This window comes from Zeus faber, assembly GCF_960531495.2.
Source record: "Zeus faber genome assembly, chromosome: 16".
Taxonomy (NCBI): domain Eukaryota; kingdom Metazoa; phylum Chordata; class Actinopteri; order Zeiformes; family Zeidae; genus Zeus; species Zeus faber.
In genome coordinates, this window is record NC_137202.1 from 8,440,793 (window position 1) to 8,461,164 (window position 20,372).

A 20,372-nucleotide genomic window follows, 5' to 3' on the forward strand; every position below is an offset into this window, starting at 1 on the left:
TTTGTAAAGGATCAGTTCTTTCCCCCTCCCCTGTGCCTAATGCAACTTGTGCATGAGAAGATCCACCAGCAGTTTTTGGTTTTACAAAAGAGAAACATTTTTTCTCCCAGGTGGAGCAGGAGGCATGACATCAATACCACCGTCCTTGGGGTTCCTGTTGATTGAATGATATTCCTCGCTGAGCTGTCATGTTCGACCTCAGGTCATAGTGCCGAAGACATCCCCAACACAGCTGAGACAGCGGGGCATAGTCAGAGTCCAATCAGATGCTGGTCTGAAGCCTCTGCAGGATGAGGTACTCCGACAAGATACTTCATCTACGATAAATCAAGATATCTGTGTAACTGACTGAGAAAAAAATATCCCTAAAAAGGCACTGTGAGAGGGCCCTGTGAACTGTAAATGCAAACATTAGCTCTTATGTTGTATTTAATTTAATGTTAAACAGGGCACTTTTGTACATTTTTTTATAGAATATGCTTTACGGTGATAGTTGTCATTTTCGTCAATCATATAATTAATAGAACTCCTAAAATGCGTTGTTTGTAAAAAGTGTTTGCTTGAGCTAGTTTAAGCCACGTTACATATGCATGTGCGTGCACATGATCAGGATGGGTCCAGGTCCGCCTCATTTTGGATGAGGAAAAACCCTGTCTGGGCAGGGTCTATCAAAATGGCTGCCACCACCACCACCACCAAAATGGCCCCCACCTACAAATTTTGTCAAGAAACAAAATGGCCACCACCAACCAATCAAATTGCAGAATCAATTAGACAAGTATTGCAATGGCTGATATGCATCAAATTTAATGGTCATATGCACCAATGTACTGACAATGTATTCTGCCATCTTCTTTGCCATTTGGCCGGAAAAAGCTTTCCCTAGATTCCTTAAATGGCAATTTTGTCTTAATTCTTCAATTCTTCAATAATCTTCAATTTGTGCCATTTGCACTTGATGAAGCATTACCCTTTGTTTTAAGTAACAAAGGATGGTTATAGTTGATTTAAGTAAAATCAATGATAAAAGGATTTGGACGTGGTGGCGCGGATGGTGAAGTTGCAGCTCCAATGCCACAGACGATGTGTGCGCCAGTGATGGGTTTCCCGCGATCGGTGCGCCAAAACAGTGCATTTTTATTTTAGAAGTAGGTTATTTAATTGAATGTCTCCTTATGGAACAAAACAAGTGCGTATGGAACGGTATGAAACAAATATATACTTTCTGACTCTCTCTGATCAGGGCGCATGGAGAGTCATGTTCGTGTCCATGTCCAGACAATTCACACATAAAAAGATTTATTTATGAATCCCCATATTTATAATTCCTCATTGAAATGTTAGCCCTGTGCACTTTGTAAGCTATCTGTTTCATCCTGTAATTGTAATGCACACTGACTCACTGGTGAACAGGAGATCCTTTTGGCACGCACGTTATTTGAACGCCCACGCGCAACTTGCGATCTGTTCGCCATGATCCGGCATTGAAAGTCCCTCCAAAGAAAACAAATACAGAATGTTTTTATTATATTTGAGTTTATTGTAATTGAAACCAAACAAACACTGTTCACAACCTCGGGTAATGGGAACACTTTCTCCACTGCCCTCCCCCGTCAACAATGCCGATAATATAGTTTATCACGATATTTGGATGGGACTGCATCACAATATAAGATTTTGGATATCACCCAAGCCCACTAGACACGCTGTTGTCAGAGTTTGATCCATATCGGTCCATTTTAGTGGGAGAAGTTTAAAAAAAACTTTTTCCTCTTTTTCCTCGTTTTCCTCATCTCTGAAATGGACACGTGATAGCACTGCAGACTAGTGATCACTCGGGCTGCAGGAACTAAATTTGAATACAATTCTTTATGTGTGTATTTGTTTGTCATTCCTTCAATGTTAAGTACTAGTCGACCAATCCCATCTACAGCCGCCAAGATCTTCTAATTATAGAATTACAGTGTAACAGGGTTTATAAAATAAATAAATAAATAAATAAATAAAGACAATTTAAGACAGTTTCCCGAAATACAAGTAGTTTATTAGCTGTCTGAGCAGAGAGGAGATCACGCTGGACCACCACAACACCATTGTCCACAACGCGCAATACAGTTTGGATGAAGACACAGATGTGTGATGCCAGCTACTGTGAGGACAGCTGTATACAAACACGCACCACGGTGAGTTAGCCTTCAGAATCTGTAGAAATACCAGAAATATTTTTCTACAGATACCTTGTAGTTAGTTATAATAAGCAGAAGAAATTACACAGTGAAAGGATCACACACACACACACACACACACACACACACACTTCGGGTGAAATTTAAGTAGAAGCATGCAATATGTGATTTCCTCATCTCAAACAATTATTTGAAACAAAAGCCAACAACAGTGGTGGGTTTACCGCAACAAAAAATGTCAACGTCGCAATAACTTGTCATGTGCCCTTGAGCATCAATTACAGCTTGACAACCACGTCTCATGCTGTTCACAAGTCAACTTATTGTCTGCTGAGGCATGGCCCCCCCACTCTTCTTGAAGGGCGGCCCTCAGGTCATTGAGGTTCTGGGGTACAGAGTTACGAGCCTCTACACGGCGACTCAGCTGATCCCCTAGGTTTTCTATGGGATTCAGGTCTGGAGAAAGTGCAGGCCACTCCATTTGAGGTACCCCAGTCTCCAGCAGCCGTTCCCTAATGATGCGACCTCGATGAGCTGGAGCATTGTCGTCCATGAAGATGAAATTAGGCCCGTGTTGTTCATGCAGGGGCACAATGACTGGATTAATGATGTTATTCAGGTAGTTTGGGCTTGTCACTGTACCATTCACTAGACACACCTGCCCACACTGTAATACCACCACCAAAGGCTCCTCTGGTGACAACAGTGGCTGTTGCATAGCGCTCTCCTTGACGTCTCCAACATCGTTGGCGGCCATCATTTCTGCTCAATGTGAATCGACTTTCATCAGAGAACAGCACTGAGGCCACTGGTCCCTCGTCCAGCGTAAATGCTCCCTGGCCCGTGCAAGACAATGATGCTTGTGCCTGGTGGTGTGGTCAGGTACCCCTGCAGGTCGCCTAGCACGCAGACCACGCTGATGTCAACTGTCTTGAATGGTCTGACGTGACACTTGGGTGCCTCTGACCTCCCTTAAATGTGCCTGGAGTTAAGTGGCATTCATCATCTGGTTCCGCAGGGCACTGTTCACAATGAAGGGGTCATCAGTCTGGGATGTGGCCAAAGGACGTCCACTTCTATGCCTTTCTGTGACTCTTCCAGTCTCTCTGTATCTCTGTTGCAACCTGCTGATGACACTCTGTGACACTCTAAGCTCAGTGGCCACTTCCCTCTGAGAACATCCTGTTTGAAGCCTCACAATGGCGAGGTCCTGTTGATCAGTTGTTAGGTGTCGTCTTGGTCTCATGATGTCAACATGTGAACAGCATGATGAAGAGGACTGTTTAAATACCAACTCTAATTGAACCAGGAAATGTATTGGTCGATTCATGGATCAAACACCTGTTGTGAATTTTGCTGTTCAGCTGTGTTGTTATGCAAAAAGTACTGAAACATTGAACAGTTGGACATGTGCATTCAAAAGTTTAGAGAAGGTCAAATTAAGTTCACCTGTAAAGGTTATAGTGCATTTTAGGTTCATCCTGAAATTTCACCCGAAAGACGAATATCCCTAACTTTTTCTGAGTCACACACACACACACACACACACACACACACACACAATTTGTGTTATGAAATAATTGTATTCTTTCTGTGTTTTTGTATTCCAGATGCCACAGAAAGGACAAAGGTCTAAGACAGTAAATACGCGATGAGCAGAACGTGCTGCCTGAGAGGTCAGGAACCCTCCTCTTAAAAAATAAAAAAAGACTAAAGACCGTTTCCCCACACGGAATGCACTACATTGCTGGACAAAAAAATATCCAGCAAAGGCAGTAGGTTGTCATTCACACATTGGCCTCCTTTACGGAAAAGATCTGTATGTAGTCTGTTCCCACATTACTTGACTGTTACGGATATGGTACATAATGGGTTATGTTCAGTGCGTTATGTCCAGTGCAGATTAGGGATGCCACGTGAGGAATTTTTCCCGCCGTTTAATAAACTCATGACAACACCAGACATTTTCGGCACACATCCCTCGTGTTTTCGTGACACAGTAGTTTAGAGACCAGAAAGAGTCGTCAGGGATTCCTCCTGGTGAAAGATCTTGTAATATGTGACTCCCTGTTGCAGATTAGTTATGTTGTGTGAAACCACAACAACTACAAGATAGAAAGTTGTGTAGTGTGAACAGTACAGAGATCTGACGACTTTGAAAGTTGTCTAGTGTGTCCATGGCATAAGGAAACAAAATAAATTAAAATCTTTCTCGATGAGATTATATTATATATTTCCATAATATAATCGCAATATATTTGATTTGCAGGGAAGTGAGATCCGATCACATGTGTTGTACCGACGTACTTGTTTACAATGACTAAAGTCAATGTCACAGTCAGTTTCTGTGGTCATAGTTGATTGAGACAATACAGTTCCCAATGAGGGTTAGAAGACCACAGTATGTCACAACAATGAAAGGGAAAACATCACAGTAATTCTTTTACATGCAATACAAGAACATTTTTACACAATGAACATAACAAAAAATAAGTAATCCAAAACAGGTCTGAGCGGAGAGGGCATGACTCTCCCTCCCCGCTCCCGCTCTGATCGATTTAAAGCAGGGGATCAGTTTCAGAACACGGTAAACTGCACTAACAGTGTTTCAATGCTCGGATATTTCCGAGCAGGTAAAAATAAATTTGTCATTAATGTGATCGACTCCATCAAAAGAATTACACCAGCTCTAACGCTGGTGTAATTCTTTTAAAACTGTGCATTGTCCTGTAAAAATCAACAATAAAGTTAATTATTAAGGCAGAGGCAATGCGTGAAACATGACTGAGCTGAAGACTTGCGGTTTGATACTGACCAAGCTTCCCTTCCATTGTACTGCATGGTGTTTCACAGGGATTGAGCCACCACTAGGCGCCCTTCAGCACGTTGTGCCACATATTACTCTGAATTGGTTTGTGGAGTGTGTTGAGGAATGGGTTCTCATCCACATGTATGAGTGTTTTTGCGCCAGCCCATCCATGCGTTAGCCCCCGCTTCCGCCCCAGACCCAGTGACCAGCTGATTATTTTCACTGGTAAGATCAACATACAGCCGAAGGAGAAGGCCAGAGGGGACGGCTCACTCTCCACATCAAAAACTCTATCACGCTATGTAGCTCTGCTTGCTTAGGCCCAGCATGAAAGGCCTGTTCTAGCCTGCCGTACACTGCTATGCACCCTGTTCCTGGGACATGGTGACCTGCGAAGTAGGGTTGTTGTGGTTACGCGTGTTACACAGTGCTCGGGAATACACTTTCCCACTTGACATTAGTTGTCCACCGTTGTTTAGCTTTTTATTTTTTCCTCTCTCCTTATATACGTATCAGCGCCCATGTTCAAATAAAAAATAAATACAATTTGAAAAATGAATTTGTAAAATTAAACTAATTTGTAAAAAAACTAAAAAGCGTGTTATTAATACTTATGCTGCATTCACATGGAACACGGTAGATGGTAACAGCACTTTCTGAATGGCACGAGGGTAGCAATGGGGAGGTACAAAACAAGCGGGACAATATGTTGCTATGCTAATGTTCAAATAATACAATTCATTAAACTTAGTTATTTTGTGTTATTATATATCAATCAGCCACAAGATTAAAACCACTGACAAAATCGCACCTGTCAAGGGGTGGGAAATATTAGGCAGCAAGTGAACAGTTAGTTCTTATGTTGGAAGCAGGAAAATTGGGCAAGCGTAAGGATCTGATAGACTTTGACAAGGACCAAATTGTGATGGCTAGACGACTGGTTCAGAGCATCTCCAAAAAAGCAGGTCTTGTGCAGTGTCAGAACACACAGTGCATCGCAGCTTGCTGCATATGGGGCTGCGTAGTCGCAGACCGGTCAGAGAGCGCTGACCCCTGTCCACTGCTGAAAGTGCCTACAATGGGCACGGGAGCATCAGAACTGGACCTCGCAACTTCCAGGACTTAAAGGATCTGCTACTAACATCTTGGTGCCAGATACCACAGGACACCTTCAGAGGTCTTGTGGAGTCCATGCCTTGATGGGTCATAACTGTTTTGGCAGCACGAGGGGGAGATACACAATATGAGTGGATATTAGTGGTGGTTTAAATGTTGTGGCTGATCGGTTTATATCAGAATTTACACAAATAATGACCTGGTACTGTTCCGGTGCAATCACTGGACCAAACGCGGCATGTGAGACCACCATGTCCAAAGCCCCATCTGCGTCCTCACTACAACTACCAAACACCCTCAATGCTATTTATATCAATCCACGGTTTTTATTTAAGCCATTTAGTGACAAAGTGTATATTAAAAGTCTGCTCTGGTGTTAACCCAATTAACCCAGGTTATTGTAGTTTTAATACTCCTATTACTACATAACATCATATAACACAGTCAATTAATTCTATTATATAATTATAGAACCCAGAATCGCGATTGTGGCGCCTCCCCTTGCGGCTGCCTGCGCGAGTACCTTGTGTCGATTACGCACATTTTGGTATTTTTTAGTATTTTTGGAGCTTATAGAGCTTATTGTGCGTAATCACCGGGTGTCATGACATTTCACTGCATATATGTATGACCGTATGTATATGTATGTGACAAATAATCTCTTGAACTTGAACTTGAAGTGAACTCAATATTCTACAGAAAACAGCTTCTACCGGGTCCGGCACCAGGAGTTTTGTGCAGCAGACATGCGCAGTAGAGTCTGCAGATATTGAGCGTATGTCTTATCTTGTAAATGGTCCTAAGATTTATTAAGTGGCACACTTAATGTGGCATCCCTACTGCTAAGGTATCCGGGGAATCCAAAATCATTGCAGGAACATAGTGCCTGGGAACATACAAGATACAATAGAACAGGGCTGTATCTTCCTTTCTACTTACGAGATACAGTGGGGGAAATAATTATTTGATCCCTCACTGATTTTTTAAATTTGCCCACTGACAAAGAAATGAACAGTCTATAATTTTAGTGGGCATTTTTGGTAGGTTTATTATAACAGTGAGAGACAATATCAAAAAGAAAATCCAGAAAATCACATAAAATAAAAGATATAAATTATTTTGCATTTCATTTGGTGAAATAAGTATTTGATCCCCTATCAAAACATGACTAAGTACTTGGTGGAGAAACCCTTGTTGGCAAGTACAGAGGTCAGACGTTTCTTGTAGTTGATTACCAGGTTTGCACACATCTCAAGAGGAAAGTTGGACCACTCCTCTTTGCAGATCCTCTCCAAATATTTAAGGTTTCGAGGCTGTCACTTGGCAACTCCAAGTTTCAGCTCCCACCACAGATTTTGTATAGGATTAAGGTCCAGAGACTGGCCGGGCCACTCCATGACCATAATGTGCTTCTTCTTGAGCCACTCCTTTGTTGCCTTGGCTGTATGTTTTGGGTCATTGTCGTGCTGGAAGACCCATCCACCACCCATTTTTAGTGTCCTGGCTGAGAGAAGGAGGTTGTCACCCAGGATTTCACGGTACATGGCCCCATCCATCTTTCCCTCGAGTCGGTGAAGTCGACCTGTCCTGCTTGACGGTGGGAATGGTGTTCTTGGGGTCGTAGTCAGAATTCCTCTGCCTCCAAACACGGTGAGTCGCATTGATACCAAAGAGCTTGATTTTGGTCTCGTCTGACCACATCACCTTCTCCCAAGCATTCTCTGAATCATTCAGGTGTTCATTGGCAAACTTCAGACGGGCCTGCACATGTCCCTTCTTGAGCAGGGGGACCTTACGGGCGAGGGAGATTGACGGTCATTTTGTGTTTCTTCCATTTTCAAATAATCACACCAAGGGTTGTCTCCTTCTCACCCAGCTTCTTGCCAATGGTCTTGTAGCCCAGTCCGCCCTTGTGCAGGTCTACAATCTTGTCCCTGATGTCCTTAGACAGCTCTTTGGTCTTGCCCATGATGGAGAGTTTGGAGTCTGATTGATTGATTCTATGGACATGTCCTTTATACAGGTAACAAGTTGAGACAGACGTCTTTTATACAGGTAACGAGTTGAGATTAGGAGTACTTTCTTAAAGCGAGAGGACTAATCTGTGGGAGCCAGAATTCTTTATGGTTGGTAGGGGATCAAATACTTATTTCACTCAATGAAATGCAAAATAATTTATAGATTTTTTTAAATGTGATTTTCTGGATTTTCTTTTTGATATTCTGTCTCTCACAGTTATAATAAACCTACCAAAAATTACCATGAAAATTATAGACCGTTCATTTATTTGTCAGTGGGCAAACTTACAAAATCACTGAGGGATCAAATAATTATTTCCCCCACTGTATAGAGAGCCAGCTGGGTAATCATTCTTATTCAGAAGGCAAGACATTTTTCTACTAATAGAGGGCATTCCCAGAAATAAACAAGGATTCCCTGGACGAGAGATGACCTTGGGCTACATTGAAATGAATCCAGGAACAGTATAGTTTTGACTCAATATGGAACTGAGCCAAACAGCATTTTAGGCATCTCATGAAGATGGACCATTTTTTTCCCTACACTTTACCTAATATGCATCAAGGTCAGAATTTTCCCAGTTTGTTGAAGTCCAAATAATACTGAACTGACAGCTCTCAATGAGCAGGATGCCAGAGAATAGTAAAGTGACACCCAGTGTGGAGAAAGCCTCCCATACATAATATCACGAAAAGCTGTAAAAACAGAACAGACAGTTTATTTTGGAAGATATCCGCTGCATTAGCCAGCCATCGTCAAGAGGCTTGGGAACTTTTTGCAGAGAGGTTTGGATTCTGTACGGAGGGTCCAGCAACCAGTCACATATGGCCTGTTGTACTTAGTGACTTGGCTCTTCGAAATCGGTAATAACAACTTGACTGGGCAGGATGGTATTCATCCAATACATATTCATTGAGTTTTATGTATTTTGGATCCTGTATTATGTACAAATTAGCTGTTGACAGTAGCTATTTTTGGGACTACATAGAAGTACCAACAGTGACCTATTTCCATAAAAGCTTATATAACCTGGGTCCAATGAATCTAAATTAAGTCAAATTCACCAAAAGCACCTTTATAGGACAGGACAGACAAAAAAAAGAATAATAAAAGGTTGGGGAAGTACTGTATATTCTTTGCAATTGGATGCAAAAAAAAAAAAAAAGTTTTTTTAAGTGAAAGTACTCATTTTCCAATAGTATCAGTCATATGGAGCGGGTAGTGCTGTCTGACTGACCACAAGTAGGGAAACTAGGAAAACTGAAAAATGCAAACAAACATTAAAAAGCCGAAGTAATGTGCTTTTGAGGCAGGAAATCACAGATGCTCTGCAAAATATAACATTGAACATTTCAAACGAAATATCGAGTATCGTGATTTATTTAGAGTTGAAGCAGGTGTCAACGAGTTTCAATTCACATTATCATTACAAATGACAACTAGCATTATAATACTAAGGTTTCTCATCTTGATATACAAATTTTAAAACATTTGCCCAATGCCTAATTTTAAATTACCTTAATTGTTTAGGCCAAGCTTAGCTTGTTAAGTCCTTACCGCACAGTCAAGTAACTCGTCAAAATAGAAGCTTTTATAAACCTTTTGACTTAGAGTATAATATTTGCCAATATTTTACTTCACCATGTTAGTAACGTTTCATTCCTGGCCTTCCAAGTAAAGAATAACATGCTTGCCTTTCTTATTTCTGCCTCTTATCAAGGCATTAAATAATATGCTATATATGTATGATTTGCAGACTTGAAAGGAAGAAACTTCCCAAGAAGCATATCTAAAACTTTTATAAATGTATATTTCCAACAGCATTAGTTCTAAGTTGTTTTGTTTTTTGAGGAAATTGAGTCAGCATGCCTTTCTCAGTTTGATGAAAGAATGAAGTTATGATAAAAAAGGTGTTGACTTGTGCAATAAAATGCCAATTTTAGCCAGTGAACTTTATATGGGATAAAATAATAATTGCAAGCATTAATGTGTTCAATAACCCTAGTACTATGACATCTATAGTACATACTGTTCAGTGTTTCAGGTTATTATGGACACGCGTCTCTCTTTGTTACCCCTCTAAAATTTTAATTTTTCTTTTACGATAGTCAGGAGGGCAGTGGAGAAAACCAAATTAGCATCATCTGCTCTTTCATAATTTTTTCCACTCCTTCAGCAACATACTGGAAGGGGGCTTCGGCAGAGAGCGGGGGGGGGGGTAAAGAAAAAAAGACTTAAGTCCACTGTCAAGCTTCTACAAAGCGCTGGACAGAAAGTTAAGAGTTCAGCAATATTGTGAAGGGCTGGATATTGCTGCCAGTGTGTTTCACTTCAACTGCAGTAGGCATGAGGACAGAGTAAAAAGGATTTTTTGTTTTTCTATTTTTTCCTTTTCCCCTGTTTCGTTCTATATTTAGTGGTATTTAGTATGTCGGCTCACTTGGGTTTTGATCCATCTGTATAATGAGACCGTGAGCTGTGATAGCTTGAACTAAAAAGCTGTCCGGGAACGAGCTGAGGGGAGCTGACGGGAAAGAGTGCAACGTATAGGAAGTGCTAGGGTGAGGTGAAAAGATGAAGCATAAAGATAAAACGGATTAGTCAGTTAGTTACCATCCCATGAGGGGACGAATCATACTGATCTGTTCAATAAACATGAATAATGTGAGTTGTCGGTTATAAAAGGAGCCATTTCGTAACCCAAAAAAGTGCAATGCAAACACTTAAAAAGTTTTGTAATTGTCTACTGCTTCTTAAAAACCAAGCTCAGAATAATAACGAAAAATTGAAGGCCTCCATTTTAATGTATATCAAAAATGAAGGCCCCTAAAGGCAAAATTATTCTTAAAATCTGGACGAAGCTTGATCAGCATGAGAGGAAGATGAAGAAATATGTCTAATGTTCCAAAAACAGTGAAAGTATTTAGTACATTAACATATCATGTTGTATTCCAGCATAATGGGTCGAAAACCAAATTTAGCTTTATGGCTGCGGCTCCGACTGGTACATGGCTTGCAGAGAACAAACATTAATAGGGAATTTAAGTGTCTACACACAGAATGCTGTACATTTTCAGTTCAGTTTCAGAGTAATGGTGAGATAACTGTTTTCAAAGACTATGCTTAGTTGTTGTTTGGTTGTTGAATAAATGAAGCGGTGAATAAATGAATTGCTGAAAAAAAACCACAAACTGACAACTATGTTGGTATCAGGTTGTATGGGATCATTTTGAAGAGTAGGAGTACATGTGTAAAGTATCAGGCCCACTATGCAATATCAGTATCAGTTTCGTTGAATTCCTACACTTGACAGTTATTTTTCAAAATCTAAATGACAACTACTCAGCTGTATCACAAATAATTGTAGATTGTACAGGAACAATTCTGGTTGTACATGTACAGTCACGGGTCTAATCGATAAGACGATAAAATTCCATTTGCATCACATTTATTTTGCAATATTGATAATCTAACTTCCAGGAATGTCAAAAATGAAGTACACAGTGTGTGCAATGCATCTTTAAACTTTTTGGGGTTTTCTAGCGTAATCCACTGTCGAAGAACAGGGGGAAAATGGAATTTACTGTCCGATTAAACCTCGATATGGTAAATTTGCCATATTTTGTGTATGCTCAAAAGCCCAAGTGTATAGATTAAACGTTGCATCGGATTCATTTGAATTTAGTTAGGGTAGGATGCGCTTAACTGTACTGATGTCATATCTACTGAAGCAAACATCTGTCACACGTGGTGGGACAAATTCAACTAAACCGAAAGTCCCCAGGCTTTCCTCGCCGAGGGCAACATGGTGGTCCAGCCACTATCTAATGAGGCCCACCACTTATTGATCAGTCAGCAACAGTAGCTCACACTGCTTCCATGTGGTTAATCTTTAACGAGACCTTTTCCAACACTATCACATAAGTGACACACTAATGGGGGTCGAATCCAATGGTCCACACACCCTCCTCCCGACCCTCCCCCAACTTTTCCAATTGCTTTTTTGTGGGTAGTAGTTAGTGCTGGGTATTGTTTAAAAAAAGTGCAATACCAGTGCCAATAGCAGTACCCTTAAAGTGATACCAATACCAATAAAGTTCTTCTTTCGATACCTTTTTTCTTTCTAATAAACCCATCATGTGAATGGAAGCATTCAGTTGCATAATATGCCAACACTCCAACCCTCCCCATCCAAATTATATTTACACAGACATTTTGAAAGTGTTCAAATTATTTAAGTACTTATTAAATATCTGTACAAAACTGTATGAAGTATTTGGGTAGTGTCATTTTGCAAAAACAGACAGCCGGTACAGGAGGAATGATGACAACGAGGAAAACCTCTTTTCACTGTCAATACAGGGACCTGACTGACAGACCTGAAAATTTGTCAACCCATCCTTTAACAAACTATCATAGCTGCTGCAGTAGTGAGTCAACCACACGTTGCATTCAATCGAAAAACATTTGGGATCGTGCTTGACAGTATTGAAGACATTTCATTATTGGAGCTTGCAATGCAATGCCTGGAGGCATTTACCACTTGACAAGTTAAACAGTTTTGTTTTTGTAAGGCTGTAGGGCTTTATTTACATTTCTAGTGTTTGTACAATGCAGCAAAGCTAGACCTGAATTTTGAGTTGTGATGAGCATGTGAAAGTAAAATAATAAAAAAAGAAAGTTAAACAGCCTCCAAGGTAGGGCTGAACGATTAATCTAATTCAAACCGACATCCCAATTTAACAGAACCCTTTTAAAATTGTTTTTTTATTTTTATAAATCGCAAAGCCTGCGATTAAAGAACGCAAAAGTATTTTTTTAATGTTACATAATCGAACCAATATGGCCATCCAGGGCCAGCTCTTCCTATAGGCGATAAAGGCGGCCGCGGAGAGGGAGCGATTGGGGCACATTTTACGCACCCATTTCAGAATAGTGTGTTTTTATTTTATGTCTCCTAATGGAACAAAACAGTGAGCAACAGGGAGACTTTCTCTGCGCTGCCCGCCACTGAGACCCGGTGCTCCACAGTGCGTTGTGTGTGCTGCTGGCGGAGCTCGGAATACCTGTAGAGTCCGGACAGAGCTTGTTCCAGAATAATGTTTGTTGTTTTGTATTTTTTTGTAATGACCATAAAGTTGTCCCTGAGCACACGGAGCGGCGCTCAGCGTATTTGGACGTATGCTCGCAACATTTTTATTTAAAAAAAAAAAAAATTACACACACACACACACACACACACACACACACACACACACACACACACACACACACACACACACACACACACACACACACACACACACACACACACACACACACACACACACACACACACACACGTTAAACGTTAATCTTCAGATTCGAACAATTACAAGGCTTGAAGTTAAATCGACGAGTGAGTGGAAGTGTGTGTACTGTGATTGAACGTTTTTCTTTTGACAATTCAAATCGTTAAAGATATTATTCCTATGAATTCATGCAGAATCTTGAATCAATTCATCTCATCATAACACGCAGGCCTCGCCTACAAGAAAGAGCAGTTTATATGGTGACTGCAACCAATGTTGGTCATACTTTAGAATGATTTATTGCTTGTATTTAGTGAACAATTAAGAAGATAAGGCGCTTAATTTATTTTATTTTTATTTTTTTAACATATCACAAAGTTGGTCTAAAAGACATAATATTAATAATTTAAATTGTAATGTTATTATTTTCCCAAATCATTCAGCCCTTCTAAATAGTATCAAACTCTTAGCCATCACACATTGAAGAGTTGTGAATACACTACATTTCCACTCATCGACCCAATTCCAATTTTTCCATTGCAGAGGGCTTGGGCTACACAGGAATAGCAGACAATCTCGTGATCCGCAGATGACAGCAGACCTAATTGGGAAACCGGCAGCAACAGCATCCCACAAAGAATTCATTCAACTCCCATATGCTCTCTACTGCACTCGACACCAGGAGCTGCAATCACACTGTATACGACGGTCACACCCACACTCACAGAAGACAGACTAAATAATGTGATTTCTTATTTTTTCGGTCGTAATGTGTCTAAAGTGTGGTGGGGGGGTGGGGGTAAATGCACAAGACAGCCTGAGCCCCGGCAGGCTATTTATAGTCTTACTCCAGAGAAGGGGAAAGGCTCTGCTCTCGTTTGTATGGGCCAACAGTTCACCCAGATGAGCAGGAAGAGACTCCTGACTAATTTGACACAACACGGAAAATGACACATGGGCTTTCAACTTGTATTGAGCTACTGCCATTATTTGCCCGACCTTGCGTCTCAATAGTACGATCTGAACTTCTGCTCGGAGGAAAGGCAGAGAGATTGTTGCCTCCTTACACTATGCCCACCATAGCAACAGGTAATCTGTTGGACATGCAAGGATTTCATGGAGGCCTTTATAGAAAAAACCCCACAGAAGGTATTCTACACCGATCGCCAAATGTACTGTGTACTTTCATTTTGAGGATGTGTTCCACGATGTTGCACAAAGCTTCTCTTAAATCCTAAATAAATTCATATGACAATGATCTGGCTAGAGGCTTAGTTTGCCAAATGGCCAGTTAAGCATATGGTTTCCCATTCATCATATTTTCTGTTGAATCAATCACCCAACGAGCTTCCTGTTAATGTGCATTTACTACATTGCATATTTGACTGAATGAAATGTCAAAGACGTCGCGACTATGCCTTGTGCACTTCCAAAACTTTAACAAGTTACTGTGGGCACCGCGCCTGGCATCAATCAATATCTTTATCTACGTGTGAACACATTACATTACGTTATGTAATTTAGCGTGTGTAACGCTGCGTAAGTTGCTTCTGTCCAAAGCAACTTACAATAAGTACATTTTGTCAGTAGTATCAAAGCACTGTATACAACAGTCAAAGCCAAAACGCTAAATATGCTCTAGGAATAAGAGGCACTAAAAGAATATGAGATTAGAGAGGGGTTGTAGTTTTTTCTTTTTCCATCATCAAAGGAGCCCTCCACGAGAAAGAAAACCCACCTAGGCCGTGACAACACATTAACAGGGAACACGTTGTAATCGATTTGCAGCCTTCAGTGGCATCCTCAGCTCTGTGACATCATGGGAAATGTGAAAGAAAAACATCACGTACGTCTTTGACGGTTATGTGAGGCCCTCACCAATTGATCTTGCAGTTAAAATGGGTAGACTTTTCGTTTATCTCACTCTAACTGAGACGAGAAGGTTGATACCCATTTCATTTCTGTGCCCGGTACAGAGAGAGCGACAGGCTGAACGCTAACTGGGTTAGCTCAACACACGGCTGCAGAGGGAATCAGCTAGCCTAGCTCCCGTGAAATTAGTAAAACACACCTTACAGCATTTCAAAAGCAGAGTTATTTGTGTGACACATCTTGTGTCCTTAAGTTGCGCCTTATTTTTAAGATTGCTTTTTTTTAACAAAATGCTAGTGGTTTTAAACGCAAACAGATTCAGACAAGTGAAATTCCCAAAAACGACGCGCTAACTGTGTTAGCTCAATGCAAGGCTGCATCGAGGGGGGGGGGGGTCAACTAGCCTAGCTTCTGTGAAATGAGGGGAAATGCACCTCCCAGGAACTCAAAAAGCTATGTCAATAAAAGCATAAAACGACCGCTTAGTAGTTTCCACTCAATAAAGTTGGTGTCCACATTCGCATCTGAAACTGGGTGAGATACACAAATAGGTTAATGGCGCCCGCTTTAAAAGCCAAGGTGCTTCAATTTGTTACTGTACTGCACCCCCCCCCCCCCCCCCCCCCGCATGCTAACTGTGTTAGCCCAATACAAGGCTTCAGGGGGGATCAACTAGCCTAGCTCCTGTGAATGGAGGGGAAATACACCTCCCAGCATCCCAAACACTCAAATAAAGTTGGTATCGACCCTCTATCCCACCGCCTGAATCTGCCTAAAATCAAGATCAAATGAAGACAAAACAAAAAAGGCCATTTTCCACCCCGCCTGAAAAAAAAAAACACAAAAAAAAACAGAGTACCCCTTTAAAAGCGAAGGCGCTTCGCATGGTTACTGTACCGTCGGCGCTTCTCGACACGCGAGTCGTGACCGGGTCTACACCTCACGACGCGCCGTTAAAACAAAACAAAAAAAAAAACAACCCGCCAACGCCGTAACCACAACAACTAGTGACATCCATCCGCATGGCGACACCGTCCCGCAGGCTCCACCGACACCCGCACAGCGACTCACATCTTCGAACAGGGATCCAACGTTGGCCGTGACGAGCAGTACTCCCGTGCCCTGGGCTGTCAGTTTGCCTGCCATGGCGATTTTTCTGGAGGGTCGGGTCGGGTCGGGTCGGCGACGGTCGGGCTACACTGGAACCACAGAAAGTCGGCGGGTGCTGGTTCTCACGGGGCTGAATTCAGTCGCAACGCAGCAATGTTGTCGTGGTTGCGGTGGTTGCTGTTGCGGTGGTTGTTGCTGTTGTTGTGGTGTTGGAGGAGTCGGCGGTTCGGCTCGCTCATATCAGCAGATCCCGTGCATCTGGCTCAGCGGTCCGCCTCGGTGGTGGTGGTGCTGCCGCTGCCGCTGCTGCTGCTCAGCCGGTGGTGGTGGTGGTGGTGGTGGTGGGTCGGTCGGAGGTGTCGTGTCGGGGGATGACTTTTCCTCACGTTGACGTCGCCATCGTGAAAGTTTCCGCTGCTGTGTCTCGGCTTCTCCTTTTCGTTTTAATTCACCGCGACCGCGACCGGGCTCTGGTTCATTTCAGCGGCGCTTCCCCCCGTGTCCCTCCGCCTGCCCGCCTGCCCTGCCTGGACCATCGCCGTGCTGTGCCTCGGTTGTTTGGAACGGGGAGGCGGGAGTCCCGCACCGAGCTGACGTCACCGGGCCGGGCTCCGCTCTTAAAAAGGCAACGCGCCTTTAAGAGTCCCCCGTACGGAAGAGGACTGCGGCCAAAATTAAGCAACGCGTGTTGGCGAGGTTCGAGGACTACACTGAACTTCACACCAAAACCCAAAGGGTATAGTGGGAGTACTTCGTCTTTCAACTCAACTTACTTTTCAAAAAGTTATAAGTACCTCTCAAATTATTATTTGAGGATTTTATTATTATTCCTAGTATTATTATTATCTTACGATTTTCTTGAATTTTGACGGTCCTCATACTCTGGTTTCTGAATTGACTTGAATTGTTTGGCACTGCACCTAACGGTTGCCTTCATACGTCAATGTACTTGGGGGGGAAAAAAAGTAATAAGAAATGAATCCCAGTCCCTAACTGGAATATCTGACCTAAAGGAGGCTTTTCTAATAATAGTTCACAGAATCATCTAGTTCATAACCTTCCCTGTTTATACCTTGTATTTACTTCTGCCCTGAACCAAATATATAGTATCTACCGGAAATACGACTGCTACCATTGAATAAAAGAGATGGGGTTTTTTTTCCAAACAACAGATTTAACCGTCATTACAGTTTACAGCTATTGTACTGAAAACGTAAAACATGACTTGAATGACTTGTTGGCCTAAACAAGTCATTCAAACTGCTTGCAGCTGTAGCCGGCATCAGCAAGAGAAACTCTTGAGTCTGGGTGTGTATGAAAAAGCACATCTTCTCTCCACTCCCTTCAATCAACAACTGAATACATTTCCATAACAAAAATCAAAATCCTGAATGGACGTCATTCGCCGGCTGTTCTACACACGCCACCGTTCCTGTAAACTGAGAAGCGGCCCCAACCAGAAAGCTCCTGATCTGACTGACTAATGTTTATCATCAGGTTAATAACATCAAGTCAGCCCCTCTACCGCGCCCGGGGGTCGAGGGGGATTGGGTTGTTGGAACGGTTCTCACTCTGGAGGAACAGAAAGGTGCATGGCCAAAAGGTCCAACCAAATAAAGAAAACAATTATGAACAATGGCCTCAAATAGGCAGGAGAGGAGTGAAGGGGAACGAGAGAGGGATGGATGGATGGAGAGCAAAGAAAAAGTTTAGAGCATTTTTTCAGGAGAATTGTAAGTCCCATCCCGTCCCAAAAAAAGACCGTTCAAAGACCCCTGCCAAGAAAAGCTGCTCCTCCGTCCTGTCAGGATCAATCCAAAAGGGAAAAGTAATTCAGACAAAAACAACGACCACCAAAGCTTTTGTCAGTGCCAGGCCAACCCAAAACCTCTAACCGAAATGCAACCCGAAACTCTCTCAATTATAAACCACTTCAGAGCGAAGAAAAGACCCAAAGTCGCTTATAATAAGCTGACTTGGCAATTTTGCGAGAAAACCACACAGTGTACAGTTTTAGACAGTTATGTTGTTCTTTCGGACTGGTTCAGTAGGATATTCGTAAATTATGATGCTTCTGTAAGAGTCAAAGATAGGACTTTGTCCCGAATACAGTTAGGAAACAAGATTCTGTAATGCCAAAAATCCCAAACCATAAATCGATAGGCAGTGTTCTGTATTGGTGTAATGTGGCAAAAGGAGCGTGTCGAGGTTTTGTAAAAGTCATTCCTTAAATGCCGGAGCGACTGTGAATGGAAGTGTGCGGGAATGGAAGCAGTAACATTTCCATAAAGTAAGGGTGGAGCCGAATCCAAATTAAGCACAAATAGTTGTTTTTTACGAATATTCATTTCGTACGAATATTTCAAAAGTTATTTGTCTTCGGGAAGAAAGAAAAAAAAATATTTGGGGGAAAAAAAGTGATTCCGATCCAAACTGTGGCGCTCTGCTGCAAAGATGAGAAACTGAAACATGTCCAGTCTCTACGGAGACAGGTTTGAGCTGGAGAGGTAACGAGCGACAGGGAGAGGGAGAACAGGCTGAGAAGGTTCATTCTCCGGACGCAGAGAGTGTTGGACAGGTTGAAAAAGATCACATATTTTTTTATCCAGCAATGTTATGGGTTGCATGTAGGAAAAGGACGATAGATAGATAGATAGATAGATAGATAGATAGATAGATAGATAGATAGATAGACCAAAAGTCCCTCATAATAAGCTGACTTGGCAACTTTGCAAGAAACCCACACAAAATACCATTAGGAGTTTGTAAGGGTACAGTTAAGGGATGGAACCAAGGGGGTGTTAAAAAACAGATTCGGGGATCAGTGACTGGGTGCTACTTCCTGCTGCTATTCAAACAGCTCACAAGGCGACGGCTGGTGGAAATGGTGCTAAAAATAACAGAACAAACATGCGTGGTTGCAGCCAGATAACAAGGCGTAATGGCTTCCACCCGGGGAAGAGCCTTACTACTCTGTTAGCACAGGGCAGGATATCCCACTGGGAAACGCAATGAGTGTGTGTGTGTGTGTGTGTGTGTGTGTTGGGGCTTATTTGCTGATGAAATCCTACACACTGGTCAAGAAACCCCTCCTCTCTGTCTCTCTCTCTGCACTTGTGGTAATGGAAAAATTATGTTGGAATTCCAGACTGTGAGCAAATATGTGCACTATGACCCGATCCCTCCACTACTAAAATTCAACAAATCTAAAAATAGAAGAAGTAGAAGAAAACAATAATCAGTGCTTCTCATGTAATGAAGGAGCGGAGGTCCAGCAATGACTGTAGAAGAAGAATTCCCATGTTTTTTATATATATATATATATATATATATTCATTCTTCCCTGGAGAGTTTTAGCATGGGAATCCACCATGAGAAAACATCTGAGATTTGTAGAATTTATTGCACATTTGGAATAATAATGAATCATGTCTCCTGCATTGGATTGTGTGTGTGAGACTGTGTGTGGGTTTTTGCTCCAATCTTTATTTCCAACTCATGTTGATAAAGACAAATAGATAGATAGATAGATAGATAGATAGATAGATAGATATCAGAATCAGAAATACTTTAATAATCCCAGGGGGAAATTAATTAAATAGATAGATAGATAGATAGATAGATAGATAGATAGATAGTTCTGTCAGTGAGTTCAGCTGGCGTAGTTTTATTTGCGATTGAGCAGAAAGGCTCACTGCCCAACCACTCAAACATAGCACATAGAACGAATGAAAGAATGAATGAACGAAGCAACATCTGTGCAGCAATCTAGTCCACCGGGTCTAGCATGATTCCTCCTCACTGAAACAGACAAGCAACATATGAGAAAACTCACCCTGTCAGGTCGGACCAACTGGGGCCCATGGGTCTGATTAGCCCAACTCAATACAGGTGCGCCACCGTGGGAAGAAGCCAGCACTGGGTCCCTGCTTTACCACGGGTGTGTGGATAGACAGACAGACAGACTGA

General features: G+C 42.0%; 1 protein-coding gene across 2 annotated transcripts in view; it reads right to left on the reverse strand.

Annotated features, from left to right (window-relative positions):
- The window catches only part of inpp5a (inositol polyphosphate-5-phosphatase A), a 166,981-nt gene extending 150,053 nt beyond the window's left edge, over window positions 1–16,928 (reverse strand). For both annotated transcript variants that reach the window (XM_080017236.1, XM_080017237.1), the window contains exon 1: window positions 16,365–16,928. In XM_080017236.1, coding sequence (XP_079873362.1) covers window positions 16,365–16,439 — 75 coding nt within the window. In that variant the 5' untranslated portion in view covers window positions 16,440–16,928. The remainder of the gene's footprint in view (window positions 1–16,364) is intronic.
- Window positions 16,929–20,372: the final 3,444 nt, after the last annotated feature.